This window comes from Lepidochelys kempii, chromosome 3 (genome assembly GCF_965140285.1).
Source record: "Lepidochelys kempii isolate rLepKem1 chromosome 3, rLepKem1.hap1, whole genome shotgun sequence".
In the NCBI taxonomy this organism is placed as follows: domain Eukaryota; kingdom Metazoa; phylum Chordata; order Testudines; family Cheloniidae; genus Lepidochelys; species Lepidochelys kempii.
Genome location: NC_136382.1, coordinates 74,726,693 through 74,751,650, shown reverse-complemented (window position 1 = coordinate 74,751,650; position 24,958 = coordinate 74,726,693). Strand labels below are relative to the sequence as shown.

General features: G+C 39.7%; 2 protein-coding genes across 5 annotated transcripts in view; one reads left to right on the top strand and one right to left on the bottom strand.

The window, feature by feature from the left end:
• The window catches only part of MMS22L (MMS22 like, DNA repair protein), a 151,275-nt gene extending 126,567 nt beyond the window's left edge, over positions 1-24,708 (top strand). The window contains 6 exon segments of the mRNA XM_073336800.2: positions 1,884-2,053; positions 11,463-11,674; positions 16,027-16,193; positions 17,623-17,719; positions 18,735-18,902; positions 22,774-24,708. Of these exon segments, the coding sequence (XP_073192901.2) occupies positions 1,884-2,053; positions 11,463-11,674; positions 16,027-16,193; positions 17,623-17,719; positions 18,735-18,902; positions 22,774-22,855 (896 nt within the window). The 3' untranslated portion in view covers positions 22,856-24,708.
• KLHL32 (kelch like family member 32) overlaps positions 15,956-24,958 on the bottom strand; it is a 219,236-nt gene continuing 210,233 nt past the window's right edge. For 2 of the 4 annotated variants that reach the window (XR_012158002.1, XR_012158003.1), the window contains one exon: positions 15,956-16,154. The gene's annotated coding sequence lies outside the window, so the exon portion shown is untranslated. Of the gene's footprint in view, positions 16,155-23,124; positions 23,583-24,958 lie in introns of those variants that run through there. The other 2 variants (XR_012158001.1, XR_013635557.1) reach the window with 2 other exon arrangements.

The following is a 24,958-nucleotide window of genomic DNA, read 5'->3' as shown; positions in this document are numbered from 1 at the left end:
ATGAATAAAGGTGCCAGAATCTGACCCAAGGCCTACCTACCTTTAAATAAAAGATGAAGAGGGTTGTGTGCACATGTATATGTGTAGCGAAAGCACCATCTTTAAAACAGTGGGCATTGTTTACTGAAGTAAGCAAAACTAACATTTGAGTAGCATGCTGAATGTATATCTGATTTAACAGATTTATTGATGGGTAAAAGCTTATGTACCAGAATATACAGATCTGGGAATCAGAAAATAAAAGCAATCAACCAAATGAGCTGTGTTAGGTATCCAGATGCCAGAACCTTTTTTATATAATAAAGTGATTAAAGGGTATTTTTTCCCTCTCTTTCCTTTCCCATAAGAAATGGTGATATTATCAGAATCTGAAATTGTACCACTAGATACAAAAAAATTGTCCTTTTCCTTTAGTAAAAAAGGAGTGAAATGGGAGTTATGGTTTTGTTCTGTCAGTTAAAGTAATCTCAGTCATTTCTTCACCTGCTGTGAGCTTGTAAAACTGCAGTCACACAGTAAGATGCTTTCCAGATAAATCTGGAAGCCTCTCAAGTATGGGCATTGTACGCATCTCTAAACTGCATTACCCTATGCCACCAAATGCATAGTGTCCGTGATAATGGGCATAGAACTTTGGGTCAGGGTGATTATGCTGCTTTGAAATATTTGTGTATGGTAGTTGGAAGAAAATGGGGCACTAGACAGCATTATTAGAAATATTGCTAAGTGATCACTGTGTTTCATTATGATTGATCACTGTGTTTTCTTTCACTCCACAAGATGAATGTTGTTGTTCGCTGTTTTTAGAGATGGTAATGGGTTGACTTTTATACATTAATAACATCTTGTAAAAGCCTATTTTTGATGTCTTCCATTACTTATTCAGTCTTGAACGTATTTCCTTGGGATGCCCCTGTACTTTTGACCTAGGAAACCTTTTCTTGTTTATAATTGGATATACACTTAAATTGTGCTCAGTTGATGAGAACTACGTTGTATGGGCAAGAATCTGTTTTATTAGATTGTTTATATTAGTAGCACTGTACTTTGAGTAATAAAATGCTGCTGAGTATGCAGCCATTTCCTCAATAAAAACTGCACTTCAGCTTTAATAAAGCTGGATGCCAAGGTATTTTTACAATAACACCCTTTTACAATCAGTAAGTAAGACACTAAAACTAAGGACAGGGAATTGTGCAAATCAGTACACAAAGGTGTTGAAAAGAGGTAAGAAGTGCTGCTCTTGTATAGCATGGAAGTTTTCAAACTATGGACCACCAGCAGTCTATAGAGAGGCATCTGGTAATGTGAAGCTGGCTTCTCCTTGTTTTCAGCTGGTAAATTGCATTAAGAGGAGCTAAAATATATATAAAATATTTTTCTAATATTGTTCTTCCCTGTAAACAATTTCCTTATTGCCATAGGGCTGTTATGCAGTTGTGAATGGAAGCGAAAGGCAATCTGTCTGTTGAAGATTTGAAAAAGTTTGAGAACCCATATTATGGCATGTGTGGGAGAGGCCACTGTAGTGTACAAATATGCCAAATATAGTAGTTAAATAGTGGAACGCTGATAGTACAGAGGTATAATAAGGTGGCCCCTTTTTAAGTTGTAGCCATTCCTTTTGCAAAACAACTTCACTGTAATTGAAATTACAACTTGTATGTTATCATGCCTTGAAATAATTTGGGACTTCCATTTTGCTGTCGTGTAAATGGACTTCCATTGTATCCAGGTTCACTAAGCAGGTTGGACTGTACTTGAAAATGAGACAACTGGGTTGCTATGGTTACCCGGGAATCATGTAACAGTAGATTGCCTTGAAATTTTTTTGCCTGCTTGTAATTTGTTTTTTGGGGTGTTTCTTGACTGTTCTTCAATAGGAGGCCTTGTAAAGTCCTGGGCACCAATACTGGCAACTTCGAAAGCACAACAGCTGTTGTTCCGCATCATAGATAGCTTGCTATTGCCGCTTGCTGTGTTTCAGCAAGACAAAGAGCTGCCTGCCATTATGCTGTCTGCCATTCGGGAAAATCTTCCTCTGTATCTTCAGGTAAATATCTGAGTTGCTCTATCAGCGAGCAAACCACCTTCTGGAACAGCAGTGGAACAAAAATGGCTTTGATCTCATTTAACTCAAGCAGAAGCAGTAGCGTTTTTCCTGTTGGGGCGAGTGGGAGGGAAAAACACCACCCCTCCCCAGTGGGTTCACCACTCCCCGAGGGGTGTGTAGCAGTGATGGAGGATGCATTCCAATATATGCCAGCCTGATCGTTGTGTAGAGAGAAGATTTAGCTGACCTATCACCAACACTGGCTTGTGAAATGAGACAGCAGATCAAATAAGCATAATGGATAAAAGGACACTAGTTGAGATTAGAAAGCAAACATGTATTTGAAAATATACCTTTATTAAATATACTTTAATAACACTCTAGTTTACTAAGGATTAGATATTTTAAATGTTTATTTTTCACTGTTTTTTATGTTTGTGTACTTTCTGAGAAGACCCTGTTGTTATCTCAGTAGTTTGACTGTGGATTTGGTCCAGTCATTTGTTCCAGTATTGGTTGTAGTCTGTTTCCTTCCTCCTTCCCCCCCCCCCCCACGCACATTCTCATTTACTCTCAAAATGCTGTATGGTTTATTGGAAGTGCAGGAGGTTGTTTAAATTGGGGGTGAAGGAGAGAAAAGACCTATTTTTAAAATAATGAAATGTGCACATTATTTTCTGTAAAACCCTTTTTTATGGTCGCTCAAAATCTAAACTTTGAGCGTAAACTTCTTGCTACTGTCCTTAAAAGCAACCAAGTAATAAAAGGAAGTAATTAAATTCAGAGGTTGTGGTGACATTGTAGACATCCCACAGCTTTCTTCCTTTATCCAAAAGTCATATTGAGATTGATGGCGTGTCATAGTAAAATTAATATCCCTATATAATGACCTAGCAGTATATGACTTAGTTGTTTGCTGGTTCGTGGGAACTTTGAGAAGCTGTCTACGCCTTGTCACCATCTGGAAGCTGATATTACTACACAATGTGGCTGCCTGCTTGCTAAGTGGTATTTCATCCACAGGGTATATTACACTGGTGCTCTGTAGTCTGTGCTGAAAACCAGTAGTCTTCTGGGTGTAGTCTTCAGATCATGATTTTCTATGAAGTCCTAGATGGTTTGGGTCCTGTCTCTCTGGCAGTGCTTAATTTGTGTCAGTGCTGAACCCCGGCACCTCTGGGCTTGATGCATCATGAATGCATCATTATGAATGTAAAAAAATTGCCAGATCCCCGGAACCTCTTTCATTACAAATCAAACAGTACTCCCTGGTTTCGCTCCCTGACACAGTCCTTATTGAGCTCCCCCTGCAGGACACTCACTACGCTGCTGGGTATGGACCTATCTGCTGGATCCGTGTGCTTTTGAGCACCCTGCCTTGAATCTGGTCAGGCTCCAGGCATTGTTTCTGCCCTCTAGCCTCACTCCTTGAGTGCTGACTTTCTGCTGGTACCCTTTTGTGAAAGTGGGACCCCACAATCCACTTGCCCTAGATCGTAAGACCAGTGCTGCCCCCGCCCCCTCCAATCTCCCCAATAGCTTCAGCACACCCTATTCCAGATCTCTACTAGTGGGTACTCTGGTTTAAAGTTTAGCCTTTTCGGAGCACATGACAATGACGCTTTGCAAAGCACACATGGTGTATTCATAGAGAGAGCCTATAGACTTACAGATCCATGCAAAAAACCTGCATTCAAAACCCTTCCCTCCTTTGCCCCCTCACCACTCCAAGATGTCTTTGGCTTTGTAGCCAGTCCCTTCAGAAGTCCCTGGACTTGACTCATCTGACTCAGTCTTCTCTCCCTGGTCATGCATTCTCCTTGCTGACTCCTGCAAGCAAGCTTGAGCTGGTCTGACAGTCAAAAGATACCCTCCGAACCAGAAACCACATCTCTTTGTGTACGCAGCATCTGAGTTTTTAACTGCCAGTCCTAATGTCTGATTTTTTTGTTCTCCTTCCGGGGATTTTCCATTCCTCTGCAGACAATCTGAGGAAAACCAGTTTCCATAGGCTTCAGCCATCCCATTGCTCTAAGGTGCTCTTACTCTTGTGTCTATTCATGCTAATGACTCTCCATTGTTACTGGTCTGGGAGAGATGTGCCACCAGCACTGGTAACAGGTGGATGATTCCAAATACAATGACAGGTTTCAGAGTAGCAGCCGTGTTCATCTATCCTCAAAAAGAACAGGAGTACTTGTGGCATCTTAGAGACTAACACATTTATTTGAGTATAAGCTTTCATGGGCTACAGCCCACTTCATTGGATGCATAGAATGGAACAAGCATTTAAGCATTCTTAAAACTACACTACCCACCTGCTGAAGTGAAAAAACAGATTGACAGAGCCAAAGGAGTACCCAGAAGTCACCTACTACAGGACAGGCCCAACAAAGAAAATAACAGAACGGCAGTAGGTGTCACATTCAGCCCCCAACTAAAACCTCTCCAGAGCATCATCAAAGATCTACAACCTATCCTGAAAAATGATCCCTCACTCTCACAGATCTTTGGAGACAGATCAGTCCTCGCTTACAGACAGCCCCCAACCTGAAGCAAATACTCTCCAGCAACCACACAACAAAAACACTAACCCAGGAACCTATCCTTGCAACAAAGTCCAATGCCAACTCTGTCCACATATTTATTCAAGTGACACCATCATAGGACCTAATCACTTTAGCCACGCCATCATGGGCTCTTTCACCTGCACATCTACCAATGTGATATATGCCAGCAATGCCCCTCTGCCATGCACATTGGCCAAACCAGATAGTCTCTACGCAAAAGAATAAATGGACACACATCTGATGTCAGGAATCATAACATTCAAAAACTGGTAGGAGAACACTTCAACCTCTCTGGTCACTCAGTAACAGACTTAAAGGTGGCAATTTTGCAACAGAAAAACTTCAAAAACAGACTCCAAAGAAAAACTGCTGAGCTTGAATTAATATGCAAACTAGATACCATTAACTTGGGTTTGAATAGAGACTGGGAGTGGCTGGGTCATTACACATATTGAATCTATTTCCCCATGTTAAGAATCCTCACACCTTCTTGTCAACTGTCTAAATGGGCCATCTTGATTATCACTACAAAAGTTTTTTTGTCCTGCTGATAATAGCTCATCTTAATTAATTAGCCTCTTACAGTTGGTATGGCGACTTCCACCTTTTCATGTTCTCTGTATGTGTGTGTATATATATCTTCTTATATGTTCCATTCTATGCATCCGATGAAGTGGGCTGTAGCCCACAAAAGCTTCTGCTCAAATAAATTTGTTAGTCTCTAAGGTGCCACAAATACTTCTGTTCTTTTTCCAAATACGTTTCATAAAATCCACCAGAGTTCAGAAGTTTGTATGCAGACAGATTTGCCAAACCATCGCACTCCCCATGTGATACTATTGCAGTTGCAATTGGCAAATTATTCAAGGCAACATGGTCCTGATTTTAAAAAGAAGGGGGCTAGCGACCTGGCTCTCTTCCTAAGGGGTCCTTAACTCTGGAACTTCCCTAACTTATAGTGGCAAAGCCCAGATCTTTTAGGGAATATGGCAGAGCTCCTCTCTCTCTCTCCCTCTCTCTCTCTCCCCCCCTCCTCCTTTTTTTCTTTTGATTTTCTGTGTCATGAGTACTTTGAGGGCTACAGCATGGATAGGTGTGGTTTATTAGTATCTCAGGTAAGTATTATTGTGGGCAGTTCCTTATCATCACTGAGATATGTTCTAACTATGCTAAAACCCCCAGACTGTAGATATGTTTTAAAGAGATGAAAGTAAATATCAGGTATATCTAGGGTGCCCATTGCATATGTCTGAATGCCATGTGCATAAATTAAGAACTCCATTAAGATTGGCCATAGAGTGTTATGTTGGTTTGTCTAATTACATTTACTGCATTTATTTTATTTAATTTTAGTTAGCTGCTTAAATAAATGTGAGCTAATGTTGTTGTTTTAGATATGTGCTTTGGTCTCAATAAAAAGGGATTTGGGGGCAAAAGCTCTCAAGTTTGTGCCAATCGTTCATCAGAGAAGGAGGTATGTTCACACTGATTTATTTCCTGAAACTGTCTGGAAGAAAAGATAGTTACCACTAGGTTTGGGTTCAGAAAACCCTAAGTAACATGTACACATCTCGAGGGGTTCCTGATACCCAGGGTCCATTCTCCACTACATTCAGGATAATTCCTGGAGATTTCTTAGTGTTCCATAATTGATCCAGCCTTCTCAGGCTTGCTGAGGCCCTGGCATCACTTCACAATTTTAAACTGGTACTTTTTCTTGTCTTAAGAGGTGCTGAAGGGAGGTTGTTTCTTCTACCATTGTACAGACTGTTCTTAAGACAGCTGATGACCTAGGAAATGCTGTAGTTAAGAATTTGATAGGATTTGTTGTCGAAGTTGTGTGCAGAGTGGTTAAGTGTCAGACATTAGAAGGTGAGGCACCAAAAAAATGAATGGATGGCCATTTTAAAGTTTTTATGGAATTGTTTTTAATTGTGAGATGAGGCAAGGCATATAACATCCAACATTAGGCATTTTATTCCTTTGGAAACATTGTTGTGATCTGATTTTATGTATTAGTGAATTGCTGAAATTTATTACGGGGAATCTGAAAATCGTTCTGATTGCTGATAAAATGGATTTAGAAAATGATTTGGAGGAGTGTTGGTATACATTTGCCAACAGTAATGAAGATAAGTGTTTGTGCACTAAAGCTATTATTTCCAAATTTAGTGGTATAAATGTCTTACAGAATATGATGTGTGTATGTGGAATGAATATGTATTATATATATAGGGGCCTATAGTGTACTCTGTTCAAATTATCAGTATTATTTCTATTTAAATAAAGAAGTTGTAAGAGCTTGATCCTGAAAGGCACTATGCATGCGCAGCTCCTGTTGTCTTTAATGGAATTGAGCATGCTCAGCATCTCTCAAGGGGCAGGCCTTCAAAGCCCTCATCTGTACTGTAGTGTGAAAGATCTGGACAAGTTCAGTACCGCATTTTTGTGAATTATAGCATGTGTTTAATAGGCACTGTACAACATTAACTGGTGAATAGATTTATTCCATCAGCAGGACTGACATGAAACGTTGTCATTAGACAGCTTGGGGTTTCTGCAGTGAATAGCACCAGCAGTCCCTACTAATAGGTCCTTCTCTCTTCATAGGTGATTGACAGATAGATGGATGAATCAGAAGAAAGAAGCATTTCCTGACAGAAAGAGTCACTGCTGTTAGTGCACACAGGAATCTATTGCCACTCTGCTTAAGTGAGGAGATGATGCTGGCATGCACTTCTCCTCAGGAGACTATTTTTTTTCTTTCTTCAGAAGATGCCTGAAAAACATGGCAAAAGTGGAGAAAAATAAGGCAGCCTTTATCCACATTCTCTGTAATGCCTATCTGTTGTATAAAGAAGGTCTGTGTGTCTGAAATGGCTGAGGTCAAACCTCCAGTCCAAAACGCAGGCAGCTGCAGTCTAGCAATGTAGGTTCGTCCTTTCCTTCACACGAGAGGGCAGGTTCCCAGCTAACTTCTGACAGGATCTACCAAAAGAAGATAGTACCCCTCCTTGTATTTGCTTCCTTGGCCACTGGTGACATGAACATTTCTCCAAGTCACCTTACAGAGCTTTTGCTCAATCCACTTTGCCACTTAGGATATGGAGCTGGCAAAATACCTCAGTGAAGCCAAAGTCTCTGATGCTACTGCATCAACTCTCTATCTTGGCCTCCATGGAGATCTTGCCTTCTCTAAACACTATAAGAGCAAGAAGTACTCTTGGTCACCAAACAAAGAGCCCTATGTTGCACAACAATTCTGACATGCCTTTGTGTGCAAAAAAGAAATCCAAGCTTCTCTCTCAGAAGGTTTGAGGAGGCAGAGGAAATTTATTCAGCATCCTCTTCAGAGTCTGATGACTCTTCTCTGAGGCACTTTAAAGAAGAGGACATGAGCCACCTAATGCGATCAGTGCCCAAGACTTGACTGAGGATTCTGCTACTACAGAGAAGTGTTTTTCCTGATGCTCACAAAAAGAAAGGTGTTTTCGCACTATTTCCAATCTAGAATAAAGGTCCGTGAGACAGAAGACCCGTGCGGGGGAAGTTTATCACCCATGAAGTGCTAAATTTCCTCTGCCAAAAAGCATATAATACCCTCCCCTAAGGAGAAGAATGGTCTGGGGGCCTTTCTAAAAATAGACTCCCATATTACTGGGTGATCTACAAAATCGTATATGTCTTTTGAAGAGGTAGCTTTATCTGATCCATCAGACAGGAAAATGGAAGCATCTTTAGAAAGGTATTTGATTCAGGAATGAAAGGCTTCAGCACAATTCTAAATAAATCTTTTGTCACCAGAGTTTTTTGTTTGGGTGTCAAGATAGATAGCTCTATAAAATAATTAAAGAAAAATGAAAAGTAACTTAAATCGTATTATTTTGGCTACTGATGACCTAGAATCAGGGATGCTACTTCAACTTTGTCAACTTTTTTGTTAAATTTTTAGCCAGTGGAGTATGTGTCTGTATTTCAGAACAATCAATCACTTCTGTCCCAGTTATTCAGTGAAGGCACGCTTTTTGGTATGGTCTTTGTTAGGATGGCTACTTTTAGGAGCAGAATTACCCATTTCCTAAGAATAAGAAAACACACTATCAGCCAAGTGGATTATTTCTGTCTTTTCACCTGGCTCTGAGAATTTGCCTTGTTTCTCTCAAGCTCTAATCCTTTAATAATAATGTTGTTGTTGTTGTTAATAATATTATTTCTTTAACCTGTGGAAAGGAGAAGCTGTAAACAAGTGTATCCTATACTCCCAAGTTATGTGGTCTTCTTCCTGTCCCTCAGCTCAGCTAGATGAATGTCTTTTCTCTCCTGTTTCTAGTGTTGAAGCATTCAGGAGACTTGAGAGTAGTCTTAGATTGCAGGTAGCTGTGCTAGTTTTTGGAATAAAGGAAATTCAATATGGAATCCCTTAAGTCTTATTAACAGCTGTGACACAAGAAGCAATCTTCCATGTACATCTAGTGCACCATCTCATCAGAAGATACAAGATACAAGACCATAATAAATAAGTTTCAATAACAACCTGCATGTATTTCGCATAAGACACACTTAAAACATTCTTTCAGTGGTGTCTGGGTTATCCTCAGGCAACATGTGTCTGTCAGACAGGTCCTTAAGCTCCTTGGTTCTTGAGTTTCTGGATTTCTCTCTTCCCTGACAATGGAACCAAAACATCTGTTCTCCAGAAAAATAACTCTCAATTCCAGAAAATGTCAAGAAGCCTCCCAACTTGTTTGATCAACATATTAGTGTGTGAATTCCAAGGAAGTTTCTTTTTCTGGTTTCTGAGTGAACTCTCCATTATGACACTTTGTGACAGGAATAGGGCTTCTTTTTTTCCCCTCTGACTCATCCTTCTTCCTGTCAGTCACCAGTGAAGGGAGGAGGACCTATTGGGATGGACCTACTCTCACAGAAACCTATTATACAGGTAGGGGATTTTTTTTTTCCACAGCTACATGTATACATTAATTTAACTAAAGACATTATTCAGCTCACTCATTGGCCAGACATTTGCTGCCTAGTTTATTCACTGTGTTTTACAATGGATTTTGCTTTTTTGAGTTGGTAATGTTGTAACCAAAAACAATCAGGCTCTACATTGCTACAATTTGTTTTACATATCTCTAATGATTTTTCACCTTACTCTGTAAAATAAACCACCACTAGGAAAGAGGCAGCAAGAAAAGAAGCAATAATTAATTATTGCATAGTCTCTTGACACCACAATCATGAGCTCCTTTAGGGAGCTAACTTTATTCTGATAGTTGCCACTGGAATGACTCTTAATTTCTTTTTTCTGCTTTTAATTTGTGTGTGTGTATTTTACATCCAAAATTAGAGCTAGTCTAATTTTTCTTTGGAAAAGAAATGGCCTTTTTCAAAAATTAAACATTTTCACCAAAAGTTGTTACATTGAAATTTTTCATTTTTTGTATTAAAAAATAATAATCAAGACATCATCTACCATTTTTTTGTCTTAGGTTTTGGTAAATAATATTTCAATAAGTTTTGTTTAAACTCAATTTTAAAAAAATAAGTGAAACTCTTTGAAATAAAAACAACTTTGAAATTTCAACATTTTTCAGTTTTTACTATCTGTGACCAGCTGTCTGCAAAATTTAGAATATAAAATCATATTTGAAGAATATGGTGTGCCAAAAATAACATAGAACAGATTTTGGAAGCTGAAAAATATTAAAACTCATCAAGACTATGGACCAGGTCACTGCTGCTGTGAATTTGGCTCTACACCTATATAAATTTGGGTTGTATACAATATTTTCTTCATTCCCACATATGCCTCTGCTGATGATATAATTTTAGCAGTCAAATTTATAGCTAACTTATTGCCAGGACAATGTGAAATTGATGTGATCCTGGTCAGTTTCAGTCTGCATCTCCTTGAGTTGCTATAAGATACAGGTACACCTTGTATAAAACTGTTATAGAATCAGCATGATCACTTGGGTAGAACAACAGATAAGGAAAAACACCTTTGCAGCCCTATTTCATCAACCTGAATGCCCCCAGTAGGAGAAAATGACCAGTTCCTTCCTTGTGTAGAATGCATCACCAGCTAGGATGGTGTCATTTACACTTGGTTGCTGTAGAAGCATTATGGGAAGATGTGACAGCGCAGTCCTTGTTATAATCCTATCCTGAAGGATTGTCTCACAAGGAAAATCAAAATTGTAGGAAAACAGAACTTTGGCTATCCTGCAGCAAATATAAACTCACCATTACAGCAGTGACCAGAGGCCTCTCTCAGGATTGGTATTCTATTGATGTTTCCTTCTCTCCACTGTTGGTTTTCACTTCTAAGGACTTGTCCAGATTAGGGGTACCTGAACCAGTGTAATTAAATCATTGTAGGTACACCAAAAGATAGCCTGTACCAGTGCAAAGCGGAAAGGTGTGATGTATCCAGGATAAGTTGCACTGAAGCAAGTGTTGCGTTAAACTGGTGCAACCCCCCTACCCAAAAATCCAGTATAGCTGGGTGTCTAACTCAAACAAACTTGTTTCATGTCATGCCCCAGCACTCTCCTATCAGATCTTTATTCTAATAAGTACTTTTTCTATTATGTCATTAATAGGAACAATATTTAACTTGGATTGGTGCCTTTCATACTCCAGTATCACAATGTGCTTTACAAAACAATGAGATTCCGTAGTTATGAAGTGAACGTGTGAGCCACAGTTACCATTCTGCATGCAGGAATAGCTCACACACAGCTTTAGGCCTCAGAAGCTGTTACAGTTAGAAGGGGGATGTTGGATGCTTGTTTATATTTATACTTGTTCAATTTTTTTACTTTCCACAGGGCTTGTCCTTTATATGCTGTCAGTCCCAAACTCAAGGTGCCTATTTGAACCAACTTCTAGGAAGCGTTATTCAGCAGTATTTTGGGCGCTTTCTCCCTCCTTCACCATCTTCTCCAGGAATTGGACAGCATCCCATGCTGCTGGCATTGTGCAATTCTATTACCATCCCACAGACCTTACATCTGCGAAAGACCACTGCACATGTCATAAAGTAAGGCCTGGAGAAGGAGAAAACCAGTTTGTAGACACCTAGACTTGACTTCTTCCCAAATAATCCATGGGGGGGACAAGGGTACTATTTATTATTATTATTGTTTATATTGGAGTAGTGCATACAGCCTTCAGTCTGGATCTGGGCCCCATGTGCTGCGTGTTGTACAAACACATAAGAGACAGTCCCTGCTGCAAAGAGCTTTTAATCTAAATTAAGTCAAGATGCAATAGTTGGCTGTAGCAAACATCAGAGGGTGGTTGATGGTGGGGGGAATGAGGATAACTGTAATGAGAACACAGATTATACAGATCAGCTAAGAGCATACTTTTCAGGTGGCATGTCTTTTTTTTTTAAGATGAATGAATGTCTACGGGATTTACATTTTTAGTGACTTCTGTGTGAAAAGAGTTCTCGTGTCAAATACTTTATTATATTGGTTTATTTCAGTTTTCTTTTAAATGAGGTTGAAGTGGGGAAAAAGATAAAGCAGTGCAAATATTTTTATTTTTGGTCTATTACTTCCTGAATGTGCAGGCTGGAAAACAGCAGGGAGAATAGAGACTCTGAAATGACCCTCGGTTCAGGACTCCGTTGAATAGTTCATCAGAGATCCTGGTCCTTGTGGACTGGGAGCAGACACGATAAAGAACAGAAGAGAAGACAAATGTCCTGCACTGGGGCCATTATTCATTTTAAATTTACCCTTAGCCTCTGGACACATGTGCAGCAGCTTGAATTTAACAATTAAAACACCACAAAACTATTTTAAAGTACTCTTCCCCAAACACCAAATAAACTTACTGCCTACGTCCCTCAATCAAATCCTTGAGAAACTAGATACTGTACTGTAACCTCTAATAATGTGACAGATAATATCAGAGGTAGTCTGGCTCATTGATGGGGCACTGGACTGGGAGGCAGAAGATCAGGGTCTATTTAGAGCACTGCTGTTGACTCTGACTGTGGGCAAATCACTTTACCACTCAGTGCCTCAGTTACTTAATAGGTAATGTTGGCATAATATTTCCACCCACCTCTGTAAAGTGCTTTGAGATCTACCCATGGAAAGCACTTTATAAGTGTTTAGTGAAGGTGGTGGTGGTATCATCTATTATTATACATGGGTCTACTAGCATTGTCTGTTATTAAGGTTGCTTGACACTTCCCATTATAAGACCCTGTTTTCAGTTGCTTGTAAATTTGCCAAATTTTAACTGTTTGGTCTGAAATTTTACATGTTGGGTTTTTGCTGCAGACTGAATATATCTGGAAAATTTCAGACAAACCCGAGAATGAGGCTAGGGAAAAATACATTGGCTTGCCCATTTTAAAAAATTCTGGTGACCTTTTCTTTGAGATGCTCTAATGCCTCTATACTTTGGAGCAGGGACTTGAACTTTGGCACTAGGGTGGCTTTTTTGTCAGGAACAATCCCCCCAAATTTGGCTAAATTATAAGCCATTGGAAAATCACAGTTCACACATGCTCAGTAGAAACTTGCTAGAGCTTCACAGCTAAATTCCCCAAAGATTCCATCCATCCTGGGGCTGAGAGAATGACTTTTCTTGCGATTGCTGCTCGGGGCTACTTATGGACACTGGAACTTGAAACAGAGATCCTGTCTCTCTTGTGTTCTCAGTACCTTCCCACTGGCTCAGACAGCATGAAGGAAAAAGCTGGTTGATTCTAAAGCAGAGAGGACAAGAGCCAGACTGGGAGGCATAGGGAATAGATTGAAACAAGGAACCTTGGTGGCAGAGAGGAAAAGAAGGATGGTAGGAGAGGGGAAACTGGAATAATGCGGTTGGGGTATGAAAGACTGGAGCTTGCTGGACAAAGAAACTGGGAGGCAGGTAGGGGAGATGGGGACTGGGAGCCAGTGGGTTGAGGGATTGAGATCAGATGAAGACCCAGGGAACGTCTGGGACTGGTTGGGCAAGGAGCCAGGGAGAATGGAGACTGGGAGTAGAGTGGGATGGGAAACAGTTTTCCAGGCCTATTAACATTTTTGAGATTTCAAAATTTTTCCTGTTCCAAAACGGGGAGATCTCAATTTTTTATTTTTGGTGAAAAAACAGAGAAAGACCCCCACCATCCACCCCAGAATGCCCAATAGCCTGGTGGTTAGGGCACTTACCTGGGATGTGGGAGAACCAAGTGTAAGTCCAAGTTCTGAATCAGGCAGAGCAGTTACATGAAGCTGGGTCTCCTGCATTCCTGAGTTCTCTAACCATTGGGCTATTGGTTATTCTGTGGTGGAACGTCTGTTTCTGGTTTTGACCAGAAATTCCATCCTCCACCTGAGAAACATTCCCAATAAACGTTTTGTCAAAATTGATAGGTTCCCGCTAAAAGTTCCGGTTTCAAGGAATCAGCATTTCGTGATGTAATCCATTTCATTGAAAAATTCCTGACCAGCTCTCACTTGAGATAAGGCAGGGAAGAGCTGGGGCAAGGTAGACTAAGGGCTTGTCTACATATAAACCATTTCAGCAGACACTGCCTCTACTGACAGGAGGGTTTCTCCCATCAGCGCAGTTACTCCACCTCCCCAAGATGCGGCAGCTAAGTCAAGGGAAGAATTCTAGTGCTGTCTATACTGGCAGTTATGTTGATATAGCTGCATCTCTCAGGTGTAGATTTTTTGTACCCCTGAGAGACGTGGCTATATCAATTTAAGTTTCTAATGTAGACCAGGCCTTATTCTTCATGGGCAATATTTATTTTTTTTTTTTAACCTAGTGCTAGATATCTGGAAAGTTATTTTGCATGCTCCATAAGGGATTGTACTACCTGATGAGTAAATACAATGTTATGTTATTGTACTACATATATTTTCTCTTGAGCTCATAAAATCCAAGGGTTGTCTTTATATTTCAATAAACTCATTCCTAATTTCTGACTAACTATGGCTCAGATTCTTGCATCCTCTTGGTGAAAAACAACAACTGAAGTCATCAAGTTGGAATACTTAAAATGTGCTTGATGTCAAAATTCATTTCTGCCCTACGGTGTCAGTTACCGTTCGTCTTTGTGACCAGTTTTATATTTGAGCCTGCTGTATTTATTCTGGCTGAGCAGAGGTGGAGGTTGTCTGTCCCTTTACAATATAACGTTGGCAAAGATGAAGTAGTATCCAGTTAGTGTTAATTATAGTTATATATTAGTGTTAATATAATTTCAAACCATATGGACTGTGAATAGTTAAAGTTCTTAGGGTTTTAGTCAACCGGAAAGCATGTAAGAAATAAAATAATTGACTAAGAGTTCTTAAAATATTTTGGAGGCCTATTTTCAAGGTCATGCTATTTCGGATATTTTGTCCTTGGAAATCTGGTGGATGTTTCCTGGAAACAAAGGAAAAAGTCAACTTACACAGTGGGAGTTCTGTATGTTTGTTTAAGGAGAGCAGATAATTGGAGTGGAGATCTCAAATAGGGATCTGAGAAGGAGAAGTTTGCCCACAGAGCATAAATGCAAAAGGTCAAATATGGTGTGGCTTTGAAAAGAGCTTATGCATTTAAGGATATGTCCTTGAGTATCATTGCTTATAAGGAGCCATTTACATGTGTATAATTGGGTTTTGCGCAATCAAAAGTTGTCTCCTTTTTTTTTGTGGATTCAGCTTTTATTAGACATATTTGAGCATTTGACCATAATTGTGATAGCTGCCATTTCTGGGTTAGCACAACAATAGGTGAGTTGTAAGCCCCTACTTGGTGGTGCTCTGCTGAATTGTGAGTAGGGTGACCAGATAGCAAGTGTGAAAAATTGGGATGGGGTGTGGGGTAATAGGCACCTATATAAGACAAAACCCTGAATATCGGGACTGTCCCTTTAAAATTTGGACATCTGGTCACCCTAATTGTGAATAATTTCTAAGGGTATGTCTATACTACCTGCCGGATCGGTGGACAGCAATCGATCCAGCGGGGGTTGATTTATCGTGTCTAATCTAGACGTGATAAATCGATCCCCGAGTACTCTCCCGTTGACTCCTGTACTCCACCGCCACAAGAGGTGTAGGCAGAGTTGACGGGGGAGCAGCAGCAGTCGACTCACCGTAGTGAAGACACTGTGGTGAGTAGATCTAAGTACGTCGACTTCAGCTACGTGAATAACGTAGCTGAAGTTGCGTAACTTAGATCGATCCCCCCTGCAGTGCAGACCAGGGCTACGACTAAGACAAAGAGAAGCCATTACTTGATCCTACATAATGAGAGAAATCTACTTAATGGCCCTCTTGAAGAAATACGGCAATACTCTATTTAAAGGATGTAATATTTTATTTGTTGTACCATTGCTTAATGAAAAAAATAAGTTATGGACTGAGCTTTATTTTGTTCCAGGGAAAATTACCTCCAGTTCAAAGGTAACTCCCCTCCTCCTCGCCTGGCCTCAGTTCTGGCTTTCATCCTTCAAGTATTTCAAAGAACCAAGAGCACTGAAGTATGTGACATTGTGTTGCTTCTCCCTGCTGTTTTGAAATGCATGGTATTAGTTAATGAAACACAAGGTGAGATGCTTGTTAACTTTAAATATACACTTGTACATGTGTGATATTTTATACGTACTGAGCACTTTTCATCCAAGTAGATAGGTTTATTACACTGCAGAGAGTGGTTGAGGCACAGTGGCAGGATGATATGGGGAAATGTGCATTCCTATTGCCTGTTCTTTACCTGATCTGAGACTTCTCCCTCCAAGATATCTGAGGCAAAGGCTGAAGTAGTGCACTGATTTGCAAAGACATCACAATATTGAGAATAATTATGAACATTAACTTGGTACAGTTCTGAGTTTGATTGTGATTGCACAACCCACCAATAAAAATAAAGAACTCAAGTCATCCTCCCACTGTGTGGGTAGTCGACATAGGGGTGCGATTTCCACTTCCCTCTGCCAGTGGAAGCTTTCACCTCTGCCTTTTCCTAGGGTTCTGTCTACTCATCTTTTAACTGTGACCCACAGAAGTTTCAAGGGCAGAATATGTTCGAGATGCACTTGAATCTGTGTATCCTCCAACAGCCACATATGTCCCAGCCAGTACCATCCACTTTGCAGCTGCGTTAGCCCCCTTCTTGAAGCATGAGCTGGCTAAGACTTTTACTGCCATGACCCTCTGTAGGCTGACTTTCTGCCAAGACCAGGAACCCAACATAACCCAGGGTTGAATACAGCTCCAAATTTATAAAAGAAGGAAATTATCATTGCAAATGAGTATTATTCCAAATAAATTGGGGTGGAAGGAAGGATAAATATATTCCATACTTTAAAAAAAGAGAGAAAGAAAACAGTAGTACTGTTGGTGATAGTTCCTGTTCTTAATTTTGAGCAGGCTAGAATGGCCTGACTGCTTCCTTCTCATTCAGAGTGGGAATGATCTAAAGAATACAAACAAAACCCAAACTGAAATATATACCTCCATTTCCATGGAGCGTGTACGTCTTTAGGGGATAATGCTTAAAATCTAAATTTTCCCCTTTTTAAAAAGATGGTGCTTAAAATCTATGTATTTCAATCCTGACAGTGGGGCGGTAAGAGTTCTATTGCAGGGGGTCTCAACCACGGGCCACGAGCTGGTTTCAGGGGATCTGCCAAACATGGCTGGTGTTAAGACTCACTAGGGCCAGGGCAGAAAGCTGAAGCCCCACCAGGCAGGACTGAGCTCCAGCACCTAGGGCTGAAGCCTGAGCAACTTAGTTTCACGGTGCCCCTTGTGGCGTGGGCCCCCGGGCAACTGCCCTGCTTCCGACCCCTTAATGCTTTTATACAGAGAAAAAACGTTGTGATGGTACAGGTGGGCCATGGAGTTTTTATAGCATGTTGGAGGGGCCTCAGAAAGGAAAAGGTGGAGAAACCCCTTTTCTACTGAATAAGTCTATGATTCATTCTGTTCTTTGTAGCCAACCTAACCTGTGAATCTTGTGATTTTTCTTAAACAGTTAAAAAACTATCTAGTGAGATTCTGCAGTACATGGTAGAAGACTGCCAAGCAGGGTCGGGAGGAGAACCTGCCACCCAACTGACTTCTGTGTTTAGGTAACCAGAAAATATGCCAACTGGCAGTGCAGCTATTGCAAAGCATTTGACAGCAAACATGTTTTTTTACATAACTAATTATCCCTAACCTAATGCACTGTTACTTGTTTATGATACTTAAATTATTGCATTCTTGGCAGTGATTTAAAATACTGGTTGGCTAAAAAGTGAAAGAAAAAAATAAAAATTTTCCTGTGGATTCCATATTGTTTTGAAAGACAAACAACAGAGGGATGTATTGCAACCATAATGGGAGAAACTCCTTGTGCAAATGGTGAAGCATGATGTCAGAAGCCAAATTGCCGAAATTGAAAGGCACATCTGACTGTTTTTTTGCTTTTACATTTTTTATTACTGAAATTCCCAATTTGTTACATGAAGATTTTTCACTGTGAAAATTGAGCTTTTTACAAAACTTGACAGGATTGTATTGCCTATGAATCCCATTCCCCATGTACATACAGTGAACAAACTGCATGAGCCCAGTGCCCAAAGAAATTTTGCAAACATAGACCCTGATCCTGTATTGTGTAGTGTGCAGGCCAACAGCTGTGTGGACAGCCCCATTGAAATCAGTAGGACTCTTTGCCGGAACACCAGTCTGCCCACATGCTAAAAAATTCAACCTTTTCAGGGGGCATTTTATGTCCAATTTTGCATACCCTCACCTCACCACTTTGTCTATTATATATAATTAAGCTCTCATCCTGCAAGCTCCTCCATGCAAGGAGACCCTGCTTCAGGGCAGAGTGCCCTGGTCGAAGAGGTCAGCCCACATGGAGCAGCTGGCAGGATCTCAGGGCTTCAAGTTTCACTGGTAAAAATTTGTAGGTGTACATGTTGATCCTGTAGCATTAGCCTTTGAAAATGCAGCCCCTAAAGTCTTTTGTATAAAATGAAAACTTCCATGCATTCAAGATGGTTCTGCTGATCAGACTCTTTTGGTGGTTGTTCCTTTGCACATTCTCTATATCTAGTTTTGACCTTGCATTAAGTGCCCCTGTTTCTCCTTCAGGCAGTTTATCCAGGACTATACCACAGTATATGATCATCAGATTTACAGCATCCTGGAAGTAGTGGCAGTCTTGGATCAGCACCTCGTTATCAGTCTGATTCCAACAATCACACAGTCCCTGAAGGATTCAGAGCACAAACAAGGGCTAGGCAGAAACATTGCACAAAGGTACACTTTGTATTATTATTGCTTTTTGTCAGTGAACAACAGAGGTGTATTCTTGTGACGGATGGCAACTTTTAGACTGCAGCATAGATTTCATGTAACTGATGTGTAAGTATATTCAGCCAGAAATTTAACTTTTTTTAGAACTTTAGCACATACAGATGACTTAGAATTGTGAAATGCTTTCTCAGATGTTTTGACACCAGGCTTGCAAAAACACAGGAATTTAATGCAGAGCCTGCTGGCTTCCATATAAATAAATAATGGTTATTTATATTACATTAGCACTTAGGAGCACACTCATGGACCAGGACCTCTTTATGCTACATGCGATACAAACACAAAATAGGAAGTCAGTCCCTGCTCCAAGGAGCTTACAATCTATTTAGTTCCTTAGTTTGATTGTGCTATAAGTCCCTATTTTTAAGGCTTAATACTGCAATTTTAGTGTAAATATCTGATTCAGGCTTGGCATAAGAAATATCCATGGATTAATTTTAAGGTTTTTTATACAGAGTTTAAAACAAAAAAATAAAATCAAAGCTGGTGATTTCAGATCCTTCAAAAAATCCTCTGAGTCATTTTAATTTTACATAATATAAACTGAAAATACTAAAATTAAAACAAAAAGATGATACCAAAATATACTTTATAATGAACCAGAAATTCACTGGTAATGTATGATTTCCCAGTGGAGCATGAGAGAAAGGGTCAGGAAATCAGGCTTGTAGAGTGGATACAGTCATGCAGGATACATATATTAAGGAAGATGCTCACTTAGAGGATTCTAAATGGGGAGGAACGATTCCATCTTATCATGCATAAAAGTATAATTTGTCTCACTTTTATAAGTCAAGAAAATAGAATGCATGCTGTGGTCCTAAGCACTAGTAAGAGATTGGTATTCAGGTTTTTTGTTTTTCCCACTAAAGTAAGAATAACATAATGGGGTAGCAGTACTTTTCTGTAATAAGGTAATGTGTTCCTTTTCATTCCCTTGATACTGAAGGGAGAAGGATGGAGGAAAAATACGAAATGTACTTAATGTCAGTTTTTTTAATTGAGTAATATGCACATTAAACGTGTAATGTTTGGTCCAACATGAGTACAGTGTGTAACCATGTAGAATATTAACTCTCTTAGGTTGCAATTATTCTCACATTTATTGCTTTTGGATCTAGCTAAGGATCAAATATGTAAATTGATGTTTCCTGTTCAGCTGGCATATGACTGTGTAATAATCCACACCCCTGAGTGGTGTAAGTTATACTGACCTAAGCGCAGTTGTGGACAACGCTATGTCGGTGGGAGAAGCCTGGGAGAGCTTCTCCCGCCAACATAGTTACCACCTCTCGTGGAGGCAGGAGTTATTAAGCTGACAGGAGAACATCTCCACCACAAGCGTTACAGTGACACAGCTGCAAGTGCTGTAGTGTAGATGGAGTTTTAGGCTCTAGAAGTGCTTAAAGTTATGTTGTTGCTTAAGTTCCTTGCTGAGGGGGACCAGGGCTACTGAAAGGGTGAATGAATCTAGGCTCCTTTGCAAGTTTTGCCATTGATTTCAGTGGGGTCTGGATTTTACCCACAATGTGTGAAGTTAAATAAGTGTGTAACTCTGCAGGACTGGGGCTATAAATATTATATTCCTTTTGTATTTTATATAGTCATACAAACGCCAACCCATAATATATGTAAAGTGAATAAGCATATTTTTCAATCATTGACCATGGTACAAGTTTCATTTTCAGCAGACAGTACAAATGAAAGGAGTTAAATGTAAAATAAAACATGGCATGATTTTTATTAAGTTTCTCTCCTTTTATAGCCCGCCACAAAAAAATAGTCGCTTCTATTTTAAATAAGTACATGCTGTGTTAGACTGCTATTCCGCTAGTCATAGGAGGGTTTTCAAATTCCCTGAATGTTTCCTTTTGATCATGTAGTCTGTAGACACTTTTATATAACATTTTTTTATACTGTCAATAAAGCAAAGCTCATCCATTTGCTAACAGAGCGTAAAAAGACAGTTTGTTTGAACTTCCCCAAGAATATACTAGGTGATTACCAAACAGTCAAGTTTTCTTTAGTAATAACCTCATAATACATACTCTAAGATCTGGTGTTAATGTTTTCCACGATGTTTTCTCTATAAATGTGTAAAAACTTTATTTATAAACTGCTTCCCTGTCCACCCCTTTAAGGTGATCCATGAATAAGGCTCTGATTTTGTCATAGATATTTTTAGTAAAAGTCGGGGACAGGTCACGGGCAAGAAACAAAAAATCACGGAAGCCGTGACGTGTCCCTGATTTTTACTAAGAACATTCCTGACAAACTGGGGAGGGAGGAGGGTCCAGCACCCTGCCCCTGGGTGCTGCAGGGTCTCCCTGCCTGCAGCTGCTGAGCAGCTCCAGGATCCCTCTGCCTGTGGCCAGGGTGGGGGGCGGAAACTGGCTGCTCATGGTGGCTGAGCAGCTGCAGGGAGGCCCCTGCCACCGCTGGCAGCTGGGGAGTTCAGGGTCCCCGCTGGCACCGGCGGCCACCCCCCGGAAGCTGGGCTGCTGCAGGAGTCCCCTACTGCTGGCTTCAGCAGATGTTATGAGCATGCTTAGTTCATGTGAGCAGGCTCAGTACCCTCTAAGTAGCACATTCAGTCAGATAGCAGTTTTTTACCCTACAGGGTGGGTGGTCAGCTGAGGGGGCCCCCAATGTCACAGAGGTCACTGGAAGTCACGGATAATAATCGTAGCCTTATCCATGAACAATGAAAATACAGTCATCCTAGTAAAAAGCTCTCTTTCTCAAATCTAGATCCTCTAAGCATAAATATCTATGTACATAATTACGTATTATTCTATGTATGCTTACATTTGTTGAAGTTCAGATCCCATGTAAATCAGAAACAAAGCCAAGAAATTCCACTGGTAATGACACTATGAAATGTTCGGTTGCATATATTTGCTGTGATTTTCATGTTAAACCGTATTTGTAGAATTGAAATGATTGAGAAGGATATTTTGTGAAGAAAAATATAGAAATCTGTTCTTTACATAAAGGTCTTAGTGGATAATAAACTAATGATATGGTGATATCTTTAACCTTCTTTCTAAGCCCATTCTAGCAGCCTGTCATAGTGTGCCATTTTGGAACCACCACTCCATGAACTACATATCCAATATACTAGACAAAAATTAAATATGTGGTAACATAGTGAGCTCTCTACATGATTCTCGTTTTGAGCCTCAGCTAGACAAGTAAATACACAATTTAAAATAAAGATGTGTCTAGCTTAGGAGGAAAGTTTACTTAGATCTTGAAGATATTCCATTTACTATGTGCCAAACAAACTAAAGGAAGTATTTCTTCACACAACGCACAGTCAACCTGTGGAACTCTTTGCCAGAGGATGTTGTGAAGGCGAAGACTATAACAGGGTTCAAAAAAGAACTAGATAACTGAATGAAGGATAGGTCCATCAATGGCTATTAGCCAGGATGGGCAGGGATGGTGTCCCTAGCCTCTGTTTGCTAGGAATGGGCAACAGGGGATGATTAATCACTTGATTATCTGTTGTGTTCATTCCCTCTGAAGCACCTGGCATTGGCCACTGTCGGAAGACAGGATACTGGGCTACATGGACCATTGGTCTGACCCAGTATGGCCGCTCTTATGTGCCATTCGATCCTTGTTTGCCCCTCAGCCAAACTTTGCTAAAAATTCATAGTAAGCCAAGCAATTGCAGAAGTGAGGAAGGAAAAAGTTCTGGTCTTACCTTACTTTACGTGAAAAGCTTGCATGAAAACTGTGCATTTTTTTACTCTTAAGTCCTATGAAATTGTTTAACTGACATATTATATGCTTTTGTTTTTAACAGAGAAGCCTACAAAAGACTGTTATCTCACCTTACAGCAGCTGGTCAAAATGAGATACTAAAACTGGAAAATGAGACAAGTTAACAATGTATTGGTGATTAATTCTTTCCCCCTGAAATATGTGCACACTCTTACTGCCTGTACTGTTACTGTAATGCACTATCAAAGTTGTTTATCTTTACAAATAGAATCTATTTAATGCTTTTTAAAAGTTAAGCTGTTTTTCCAATAGCATTGGTAGCATTTGACTATTGTCAAATATGAAGAGTAATTCAAATTTTTTGTCTTTCAGTTGATGACTGAAAGATACTGCAAATTCATTAAATATTAGAAATATCCATCTAAAATTCACAAGACAATGTGTGGGATTTTCAGTAGAGCTGAAGTGATTTAGCACAAGTCCCACTGACGTTCAGTGTGTTTTGAACAAAATTTTAATTTCTAATGGGAAAGTGTTTTGTAGCTCAGAAATAAGTGTGCTGTGTAGAACTCTGGGGGTCAGGCAGCAGGCTTTTATACGGAGCACACAAAGGCACTTCCTGTAAGTATACTGAGCTTAGTGAATGCAACCTCTTCACCGAAAGCTGGGTCAGGGTTAAGCTATCTTACGTTAATAGAAAGGCCTGTGTATGTGTTGAACAGAATAGAGACAGGCATCCTAACCTTGCTCTTGTATTGAAACCTTTCGGGTCTCTCAGATTCCTCATCTCTGTTGCTTCTTCCCTCCATGCAGGACAAGTCTCAGGTTCCTGAATATCAAGAAGATCTCCCATTCTGACTGAAGTGTTAATTTCCTAGTCTTCCTCTTATCCTGGATTTAAAATGAACTAAATTACAAATCTAGTAAAATCTACAAAATTTGGTGTGAATTTCATTAGCTAGTTTAACTGAGACGAAGGATAAAGGGAGAGAGTGAGAAGGCTGATGCACTTAAAGATTTTGAAATCAGTTCTTCTAGTTAGTTCAGACTGTGTTTAACGTTGGATTAGCCTGGCTAGATGGATTTCTCAAACCTCTCACTGTGTCCTTGATAATCTCTTGATCCTTTCTCTAGTCCATCATAAAGGTTCCTAAACTTTAATTCTGTTCAGAGAAAAGTTATTTAAGATTCTGTAGAATTCACATCTTTCACTTGACTCATTAACATGGGTTCCTAAGATTTAGTCCTGTGGCATGGAAGTAGTATGTGTGTGCACCTTCTGGCAACATCATTGAATTGGTTATCTACTTTTAAAGTTACTCGGCCTTAACTTTACAGAGTTAATGGGGGAGGAGGAGAGACTATTTTTGTGTCTAACAACTACAGCTTCAGAAATGTCCCTAAAATCTTGTTTGGAGCAGCATCTGTTTTGTTACAGTGCTCCTATCAAGTAGAAACAGATAATCTTTTCCTTAAATCAGCTATTGTTGCATCAGATAAAGTAGTAACTAAAAGCCTCTTTAGGCTACTTAATAGTGCAGAACATGGAGGTTCTTTTCATTATGAAAGTGACTTATTGAACTTGTGTTATAAGCTTCTGCACCTGGAAGGAGTCTTATTCATCTCAAGAGGCTTGTGCTTCTAAAAAGCTTTTTTTTTTTTTCTTTAAGAAAACTCTCCAAATGAGATTAATAGAGTTGCCTTTGAAATCTGAGTTTTATCACACAGTAGGTAGCAGAACAGATGTCTGACTGTAGTATTACTTCCTGAAAGTAAGCCCTTTGACTTTTAAAGAATAGGTATTGTAACAAATTATTTAATGATGTGTTCAGTGAGGTTTTTAAAAGTAGAGTTGATACTGTCTGTAAAGTTTCTAAAAAAGCAACAATGCTTTATGAAAATGTGACATAGCTCTTGGTGCATGAGACACTAATTTAAACAGTTTGGAAATTATTGTTCTTCTCTGTCAAAAAGTTCATGCAAACAGAAATAAAGCATTTTGCATGATATCACTCAACTACTGCCAAGCAGGCAATCTGGTGTAGTTTAATTATTTGGTGTGGATGGGGGCAGCTGCGACTGATAGTCTTGATAATAAAGAGAGCAAGGCTTTTGCAGAGTATTATGGGGTGGGGTGGCTTGTCTAGTATACCTCAAAACATTCCATCCAAATATTTCACTAGCAAAAAGGCTGCTGAATTACTTTAATTTTCCTTCAATATATTTTAAGTCTGAAACCAGCCATCTATTGTGTATGTCTGTTATAA